Source organism: Babylonia areolata, chromosome 32 (assembly GCF_041734735.1).
Source record: "Babylonia areolata isolate BAREFJ2019XMU chromosome 32, ASM4173473v1, whole genome shotgun sequence".
NCBI lineage: Eukaryota > Metazoa > Mollusca > Gastropoda > Neogastropoda > Buccinidae > Babylonia > Babylonia areolata.
Genome location: NC_134907.1, coordinates 19,361,734 through 19,371,733, shown reverse-complemented (window position 1 = coordinate 19,371,733; position 10,000 = coordinate 19,361,734). Strand labels below are relative to the sequence as shown.

The 10,000-nt window shown below is 45.8% G+C and overlaps 1 protein-coding gene across 1 annotated transcript in view; it reads left to right on the top strand.

Moving 5' to 3' along the window:
• The window catches only part of LOC143276634 (uncharacterized), a 165,197-nt gene that overhangs the window by 103,146 nt on the left and 52,051 nt on the right, over window positions 1-10,000 (top strand). Inside the window, exons 53-55 of the mRNA XM_076581251.1 lie at window positions 4,102-4,165; window positions 7,206-7,432; window positions 8,442-8,619. Of these exons, the coding sequence (XP_076437366.1) occupies window positions 4,102-4,165; window positions 7,206-7,432; window positions 8,442-8,619 (469 nt within the window). The remainder of the gene's footprint in view (window positions 1-4,101; window positions 4,166-7,205; window positions 7,433-8,441; window positions 8,620-10,000) is intronic.

Below are 10,000 nucleotides of genomic sequence, written 5' to 3'. Positions count from 1 at the left end.
ATGTGTGTGTGTGTGTGTGTGTGTGTGTGTGTATGTGTGTGTGTGTGTGTGTGTGTGTGGTGTGTGTGTGTGTGTGTGTGTGTGTATGTGTGTGTGAATAAGTCTGTGTGGATCAGTGTGTGTGTGTGTGTGTGTGTGTAAAATAAGATAAGATAAGATAAGAATAACTTTATTATCTCATTAAGAGAAAGTGTGTGTGTTGTGTGTGTGTGTGTGTATGTGTTTTCTTCAGTTCATGTCTTGTCTACCTCGTGTGATTCTAGACGAAAAAAAAAAAAAGTTCAAATGAGCGATAACCTAACACAAAGTGTGATTTTCGACCAAAAAACTTAATGTACAAAAGAGCAATACGCTGATATATAATGTGATTTTAGACCCACCCCTCCCGTCACCCTAAAAAAAGTACAAGGAACAGTGTGATTTTAGGCCAAAAAAAAAATATATATATACAAAGGAGCAATACCCTAATACATAGTGTGATTTTAGAACCCCCCCTCCCCCCTCCAAAAAAAGTACAAAGGAACAGTGAAAAAAGAAAATCAATGTATAAAGGAACAATAACCTAACACTCAGTGTGGTTATATATATATATATATATATATATATATATATATATATATATATATATATATATATGTATGTATGTATGTATGTAAAGGAGCGATAACCTACATGGTGTGAATGTAGACGAAAAAAAGAAAATCAATGTATGAAGGAGAGATAACCTAATACATCGTGTGATTTTAGACGAAAAAAGAAAATCAACGTTAAAAAGAGCAATAACCTAATACATCGTGTGATTATAGACGCCCAAAAAAATCAATGTACAAGGGCGCGATAACGCTATAGGCAGCGTGATTTTAGACGAAAAAAAATCAATGTATAAAGGAGCAACGGCATAACACACAGTGTGATTTCAGACTGAAAACAGAAAATCAATGTATAAAGCAGCAATCACCTAATACATTGCGTGATTTTATACGAAAAAGAAAATCAGTGTGTAAAGGAGCAACTACCTAATACATAGTGTGATTTTAGACATAAACAAGAGAGGCAAGGCCTTCAAGACTCACTTGTGATAAATTAAGTCCCCTAGCATTAATTACAGAGTAATTTCCCTTTTTTACTATCTGCACCAAAACGTTTGCAAAATAAATAAAAATTCCATGCTTAGCAAAAGAAGTTCCTGTTTGAACAAAAAATGATAATAATGACTCCTCTTGTTGTTGTGTCAGAATAAGATGTCAGAGTGCAAAGTTTAGAGATTACAAAAAATATAAATATAACAGTAAATGCAGTTTGAATATAATTAGGCTTCTTTTTTATTTTTTTATGCCCATCCCAGAGGTGCAATATTGTTTTAAACAAGATGACTGGAAAGAACTGAGTTTTTCCTATTTTTATGCCAAATTTGGTGTTAACTGACAAAGCATTTGCAGAGAAAATGTCAATGTTAAAGTTTACCACGGACACACAGACACACGGACACACACACACACACACACACACACACACACACAGACAACCGAACACCGGGTTAAAACATACACTCACTTTGTTTACACAAGTGAGTCAAAAAAATCACAGTCCTGATATAGCCTGGCGAGGCCGACTGGACTATGAGCAACAAGAACAAGAAGAGCTAAAAAAATCAGTGCACAAAGGAGTCATAACCAAACACATAGTGTTATTTTATACCCCCAAAAAATCAGTGTACAAAGGAGCGATAACCTAACACATAGTGTAATTTTATACCCCCAAAAAATCAGTGTACAAAGGAGCCATAACCTAACACATAGTGTAATTTTATACCCCCAAAAAATCAGTGTACAAAGGAGTCATAACCTAACACATAGTGTGATTTTATACCCCCAAAAATCAGTGTACAAAGGAACCATAACCTAACATAGTGTTATTTTATACCCCCAAAAAATCAGTGTACAAAGGAGTCATAACCTAACACATAGTGTTATTTTATACCTCCCGAAAAATCAGTGTACTGAGGAGCGATAACCTAACACATAGTGTTATTTCATACCCCCAAAAAATCAGTGCACAAAGGAGTCATAACCTAACACATAGTGTGATTTTAGACCCCCGAAAAATCAGCGTACAAAGGAGTCATAACCTAACACATAGTGTTATTTTATACCTCCCGAAAAATCAGTGTACTGAGGAGCGATAACCTAACACATAGTGTTATTTCATACCCCCAAAAAATCAGTGTACATAGGAGCGATAACCTGACACATGGTGTGATTTTATACCCCCCAAAAATCAGTGCACAAAGGAATCATAACCTAACACATAGTGTGATTTTAGACCCCCGAAAAATCAGCGTACAAAGGATCGATAACTTAACACATAGTGTTATTTTATACCCCCCAAAAAATCAGTGTACAAAGGAGCGATAACCTGACACATGGTGTGATTTTATACCCCCCAAAAAATCAGTGTACAAAGGAGCGATAACCTAACACATAGTGTGATTTTATACCCCCAAAAAATCAGTGCACAAAGGAGCGATAACCTAACACATAGTGTGATTTTATACCCCCCAAAAAATCAGTGTACAAAGGAGCGATAACCTAACACATAGTGTTATTTCATACCCCCAAAAATCAGCGTACAAAGGAGCGATAACCTAACACATAGTGTGATTTTATACCCCCCAAAAATCAGTGTACAAAGGAGCGATAACCTAACACATAGTGTGATTTTATACCTCCCAAAAATCAGTGTACAAAGGAGCGATAACCTAACACATAGTGTGATTTTATAACCCCAAAAAATCAGTGTACAAAGGAGCGATAACCTAACACATAGTGTGATTTTATACCCCCCAAAAATTAGTGTACAAAGGAACCATAACCTAACACATAGTGTTATTTTATACCCCCCAAAAATCAGTGTACAAAGGAGCCATAAGCTAACACATAGTGTTATTTTATACCCCCAAAAAATCAGTGTACAAAGGAGCGATAACCTAACACATAGTGTGATTTTATACCCCCCAAAAATCAGTGTACAAAGGAGCGATAACCTAACACATAGTGTGATTTTATACCCCCCAAAAAATCAGTACACAAAGGAGCGATAACCTAACACATAGTGTGATTTTATACCCCCAAAAAAATCAGTGTACAAAGGAGTCATAACCAACACATAGTGTGATTTTATACCCCCAAACAATCAGTGTACAAAGGAGCGATAACCTAACACATAGTGTGATTTTATACCCCCCAAAAAATCAGTGTACAAAGGAGCGATAACCTAACACATAGTGTTATTTCATACCCCCAAAAATCAGTGTACAAAGGAGCGATAACCTGACACATAGTGTTATTTCATACCCCCAAAAATCAGTGTACATAGGAGCGATAACCTGACACATAGTGTTATTTTATACCCCCCAGAAATCAGTGTACAAAGGAGTGATAACCTAACACATAGTGTGATTTTATACCTCCAAAAAAATCCGTGTACAAAGGAGCGATAACCTAACACATAGTGTGATTTTATACCCCCCCAAAAAATCAGTGTACACAGAAGCAGTAGCCTAACACATAGTGTGGTTTGATACCCCCCAAAAATCAGTGCACAAAGTAACCATAACCTAACAGTGTTATTTCATACCACAAAAAAATCAGTGTACACAGAAGCAACAGCCTAACACATTGTGTGATTTTAGAGCCCCCCCCCAAAAAAACAATATCAGTGTACAAAGGAACGATAACCTAATACATTGTAAACTGTAAACTAAATCGAATCAAATGTCATGAGTCCTCACAAACATCAGCGGCATGATTAAAGTGTGTGTGTTTTTCACTTTCACGTCCATCCACATGATGTGATCACAGACGAGAGAGAGAAAAAAAAATCATTGCTTTCCAAACACAGGGAGTCATTTGCACAACAGGCTACCCGCCTACCTGGGTGGGTAGAGCCAACTCAGAGCTGGAAGTAGGCGCTCGTCATTCGTTTCCTGTGTCATTCAATCAAGATTGCAGGCAGGCAGGCAGGCAGGCAGGCAGGCACACATGATACACACACAGACGGACGTGCTGTGAGACACACTGCGTTGTTTTGTCCATGTTCAAGGTGTTCGGTGACCGATGCTCTACCCTGGGTATGCCAGCCAACTGGAGAGAAGCGATCGGCTGTGGTGAGTTTCGGCATGAGGGGGATGAGGATGAGGTCGTAGGGGTGGTGGTGGTGGTGGTAGGGGTGGTGGTGGTGGTGTTTTCGTTTCTCATGGAGGCGGCCATGCACGGTGAGCGGACAAAATCCATATACGCTACACTCACATCACCTACCGTGGGTGGTAGATGTGCCGTACCAGAAGCAGCAAAACCAGTGGGTTTGGTTAGGCGTAGAGTGCATGGATCTGTGTGTGTGTGTGTGTGTGTGTGTGTGGATACATATATGTATATATATTTGTATTTGTATATTTGTATTTCTTTTTTACCACAACAGATTTCTCTATGTGAAATTCTGGCTGCTCTCCCCCAGGGAGAGCGCGTCGCTACACTACAGCGCCACCCCCCACCCCTGCCCCACCACCTTTTTTGTATTTTTTCCTGCATGCAGTTTTATTTGTTTTTCCTATCGAAATAGACTTTTCGACAGAATGTTGACAGGAACAACCCTTTTGTTGCCGTGGGTTCTTTTACGTGCGCTAAGTGCATACTGCACACGGGACCTCGGTTTATCTCTCATCCGAATGACTAGCGTCCAGACCACCACTCAAGGTCTAGTGGAGGGGGAGAAAATATCGGCGACTGTACCGTGATTCGAACCAACGCGCTCAGATTCTCTCGCTTCCTAGGCGGACGCGTTACCTCTAGGCCATCACTCCTATACACACACACGCGCGCGTGCGTGCGCGTTTTTGTAAAGCACACAGAGCTTTATCTAGAGAATAGGCGCAGTATAAAATCACTTCTTCTTCTTCTTTTTCTTCTTATCATCGTCATCATCATCAGTAGTAGTGGTAGTAGTTGTAACAGCAGCAGCAGCAGCAGTAGTAGTAGTAGTAACAGTATCATTATCATTATCATCGGTTTTGTCATCACGATTAGTAATAGACTTGGGCGTCGACATCAGCATGTGGGAGACCCTTGCTCTGGGCCGTCCAGCTTGGCGCAGCAAGATCATCACAGGAGCCCGTGCAGCAGAAGCCAGGCGCATCACCGAGGCGCAACGAAAGCGGGCTGTGCGCAAGGCCCGAGCAGCATCCACTGCCACGACAGTACCCACTCACTTGTGTCCCACATGTGGGCGAGCCTTCAGGGTCCAGTCACCTCTGGACCCACAGCCACCGATCTTCTGTCTGATTTTTGATGCCATGGTCATTTCGATTCCGAAGGACGAACATCAGCAGTAGTAGTAGTTGTCGTAGAAGTAGTAGTAGTAGTTTTGTTAGTAATGTCATTGTCATTCTGTGTGACATGTTTATAATTAAGTTTCAATCTTCGTTTGAACTTGTGAGGGGGGGTGTTGTCACATCTCATGACAAATCAGATATGAGTGCTTAACCCCCTTCTCGTTCACCCACCCCATCTAGCTAGAGAGCAGTGTGGGTTGAGCGGATTGCACGAGATTCTCAGTCTGTCTCAGTCTCAGTTCAGGCTGTCACTGAACTGTGATCAGCCTCTTCCTGGTTAGCAAGTGACAAGATTCTGGGCTTTTCGCCCGCGACTGTCAGAAGAGGCAGCCGTGCCAGTCTTTGGGTGCTTCAGGGCTGTTTGCCCGTCTTGACGCTCGTCAGTGGGGGTCAGTTTCCTCCGAGTGGTCGTGTGCGCTTCGTTCTCTGTGTTCTGTGTTCTTCCCGCCTTGGGGTAGTGGTACCTCTTCTGGAAGTGTTTTCAGCGTTCCCACTTTCCGTGTTCATCCACCGACTTCCCTACCCTTTCGCTGACCCTCCACTGTCTCCCCGGGAACCCCTCTGCCTGCCTTTGACTTCCTTATTCCAGGCCTCTGTTGCCGCCTGCCGCTGCCTTCCGTCGCCAGCGTTCTCTGGCCTGGCGCTCGGCTGTCTGGGTGTTCGTCTCTTCGTCTTCGTCGTCACTGTTCTTCGTCGTCGTCACTTACTGTTCGTCGTCGTCGTCACTACTTCATCATCACTACTTCATCATCATCAACGTTGTGCTTGTGTTTCCATGTCTTGAAGTTCTGGTTTTTTGTGGGGTTTTTTTTTGTGAGTGTGTTATTATTTATGTATTCTGTTATTTAAGTGTTGTTGCAGCCGGGGGTGTGGTTATTTGTTGGCAAGCTCTGTGTCTGATTAAATAAATGTATGTGGACCCTGAATTGTTGTAGTTTGTGTTTTGTGTTGTCTGTGTGTTAGTGCTGGGCTGGGTGGGGGTTTCTTGTCCGCTCTCTTATAGCGCGTGACAGTCATTTGTCCTAATTCCACTCCACACCCCCACAGTTTTGTTAGTAATGTCATTGTCCTAACTCCACTCCACACCCCGACAGTTTTGTTAGTAATGTCATTGTCCTAACTCCACTCCACACCCCCACAGTTTTGTTAGTAATGTCATTGTCCTAACTCCACTCCACACACCCACAGTTTAGTTAGTAATGTCATTGTCCTAACTCCACTCCACACACCCACAGTTTAGTTAGTAATGTCATTGTCCTAACTCCATTCCACTCCCACAGTTTTGTTAGTAATGTCATTGTCCTAACTCCATTCCACACCCACAGTTTTGTTAGTAATGTCATTGTCCTAACTCCACTCCACACCCACAGTTTTGTTAGTAATGTCATTGTCCTAACTCCACTCCACACCCCGACAGTTTTGTTAGTAATGTCATTGTCCTAACTCCATTCCACACCCACAGTTTAGTTAGTAATATCATTGTCCTAACTCCCCACACACACCCACAGTTTAGTTAGTAATGTCATTGTCCTAACTCCATTCCACTCCCACAGTTTTGTTAGTAATGTCATTGTCCTAACTCCACCCACACACCCACAGTTTTGTTAGTAATGTCATTGTCCTAACTCCATTCCACTCCCACAGTTTTGTTAGTAATGTCATTGTCCTAACTCCATTCCACACCCACAGTTGTTTTGTTAGTAATGTCATTGTCCTAACTCCACTCCACACACCCACTGTTTTGTTAGTAATGTCATTGTCCTAACTCCACTCCACACAACCCACACCCACCCCCTCTCTTCCGTGTTGCACGTGGCAGAAATGACCTGTCCGGACGAGGACAACATGGAGTACTCGTACAACGTCAACTGCCAGCGACGCTGCTCCGACATGGGCGTGGAGACGTGCTCCAGCGTGGAGCACTCCGACGGCTGTGCCTGCAAGGACGGCTTCTACGAGATGGAAGGTCAGTGCGTCACGGAGGCCGACTGTGGCTGCACCGTGGACATGACGCAAGGTGACCTCGCCATCCGGGTGGAGATACGGGTACGTTGTCCCGGGGTGGATGGTGGTAGTGTGTGTGTGTGGGGGGGGGTGGATGGGGGGGGAGGCAGGGGGAGGGGGGTGGATGGGGGTCGGGGGAGGGGGGGGCAGGGGGAGGGGGACATGGGTGTGGGGAGGGTGAGGGGGCTATATTCCATGTTTCTTCTTCTTTCACTCCTCCATGTGCATGGTGGGGTGAGCGTCCACGCATTATTGTGAAAACTAATTTTATATTCCGTATTGTAGGGAGGGGTGGGAGGTGGGGGGGGGGGGGGTGGATAATTTATTGCCGATGGTTGTGGTGGCAGTGGTTGTAATGGTGATGATGATGGTCGTGGTTGTGGTGACGGTGGTGGTGGTGGTATGGTGATTATGGTGGTGATGATGATGATGATGGTGGTGGTGGTGATTGTGATAAGGTAAAACTTGACTGTATGTAAACACAGAAATTTGTCTTGGGGCTCGATTTCACTTTAATATTGAACATATAAAGCGTGGTCTCTTCACATCTATCTATCTCTCTATCTGTCTATCTATCTATCTATCTATCTATCTATCTGTCTGTTTGCATGCCTGTCTGCATGCATGCCTTTCTGCCTCTCTGTATGTCTGTCTGTCTATCCATTCATCCATGTATGTATGTATGTATGTATCCATCCATCCATCCATTCATCTGTCTGTCTATCCATCTATTTGATGGCCATTTATCCATTTGTCTGTCCGTCTATCAGTCTATTTGTCTGTCTATCTGTCTGTCCACCTATCCAAGTATGTATGTATGTATGTATTTATGAATGTATGAATCTGTCTGTTTGCCTGTCTGTCTGGTCTTCCATCTATCTATCTATATACCAATCAACACGCCACCACCATCACCTCACACCTCATACCCCCCGACCGAACACCCCCCCGCCCACACACACACACACACTAATCCCCACCCCCACCCCACCCCCCACCCCCACCCCAATCCCCTCACCATCCACCACCACCACCCTGTTCCACCGAACAGGCAGGCGACGAGATTCTGAACGAGGACTGCAGCAAGAAGATCATGTGTGTCGGGGGAGGGGAGACCACCGAGAGGCCCTACACCAGGGACCCCAACGCTGTGTGCGTGCCCGACGTGCCCCCTTCGCTGGAGTGTGCCAAGGGCTTTAGCATCATGGAGGACGGAGAGACGTGCGAACGTGAGTGTAGGGGGGCTGGGGGGGCGGGGGTGGGGGTGGGGGGGGCTTTAGCATCATGGAAGACGGTCAGACTTGTGAACGTGAGTGTAGGGGGGGCGGGCTTTAGCATCATGGAAGACAGACATAAATTATGTGAACGTGAGTGTAGGGGGCAGGGGTGGGGGGTGGGGGGGCTTTAGCATCATGGAGGATGGACATATGTGAACGTGAGTGTAGGGGGGAGGAGGGGGGGCTTTAGGATCATGGAAGACGGACAGACTTGTGAACTTGAGTGTAGGGGGACGGGGAGGGGGGGAGGCTTTATCATCATGGAAGACGGTCAGACTTGTAAACGTGAGTGTAGGGGGGAGGGGTGTTTAGCATCATGGAAGACGGACAGACTTGTGAACGTGAGTGTAGGGGGAAGAGGGGGGGGGAGGCTTTAGCATCATGGAGGACGGAGAGACTTGTAAACGTGAGTGTAGGGGGGGAGGGGTGTTTAGCATCATGGAAGACGGTCAGACTTGTGAACGTGAGTGTAGGGGGGGCGGAGGGGGGAGCGGGCTTTAGCATCATGGAAGACGGACAGATTTGTGAACGTGAGTGTAGGGGGAAGAGGGGGGGGGGGGCTTTAGCATCATGGAAGACGGACAGACGTGTGAACGTGAGTGTAGGGGGGAGGGGGCTTTAGCATCATGGAAGACGGTCAGACTTGTGAACGTGAGTGTAGGGGGAAGGGGGGGGGGGCTTTAGCATCATGGAAGACGGACAGATTTGTGAACGTGAGTGTAGGGGGGAGGGGGGGCTTTAGCATCATGGAAGACGGTCAGACTTATGAACGTGAGTGTAGGGGGGAGGGGGGGGGGCTTTAGCATCATGGAAGATGGTCAGACTTATGAACGTGAGTGTAGGGGGGAGGGGGGATGGGGCTTTAGCATCATGGAAGACGGACAGGCTTGTGAACGTGAGTGTAGGGGGGAGGGGGGAGGGGGCTTTAGCATCATGGAAGACGGTCAGACTTGTGAACGTGAGTGTAGGGGGAAGAGGGGGGGGGGGGCTTTAGCATCATGGAAGACGGACAGGCTTGTGAACGTGAGTGTAGGGGGACGGGGAGGGGGGGGAATTTAGCATCATGGAGGACGGACAGACTTGTGAACGTAAGTGTAGGGGGAGGGGGGGAGGGGGGGGGGCTTTAGCATCATGGAAGACGGTCAGACTTGTGAACGTGAGTGTAGGGGGACGGGGAGGGGTGGGGGGGGGGCTTTAGCATCATGGAAGACGGTCAGACTTGTGAACGTGAGTGTGTGTGTGTGTGTGTGTGGGTGGGGTGGGGGGAGGTGGGGGTGGGGGTGGGGCTTTAGCATCATGGAAGACGGACAGATTTGTGAACGTGAGTGGGGGG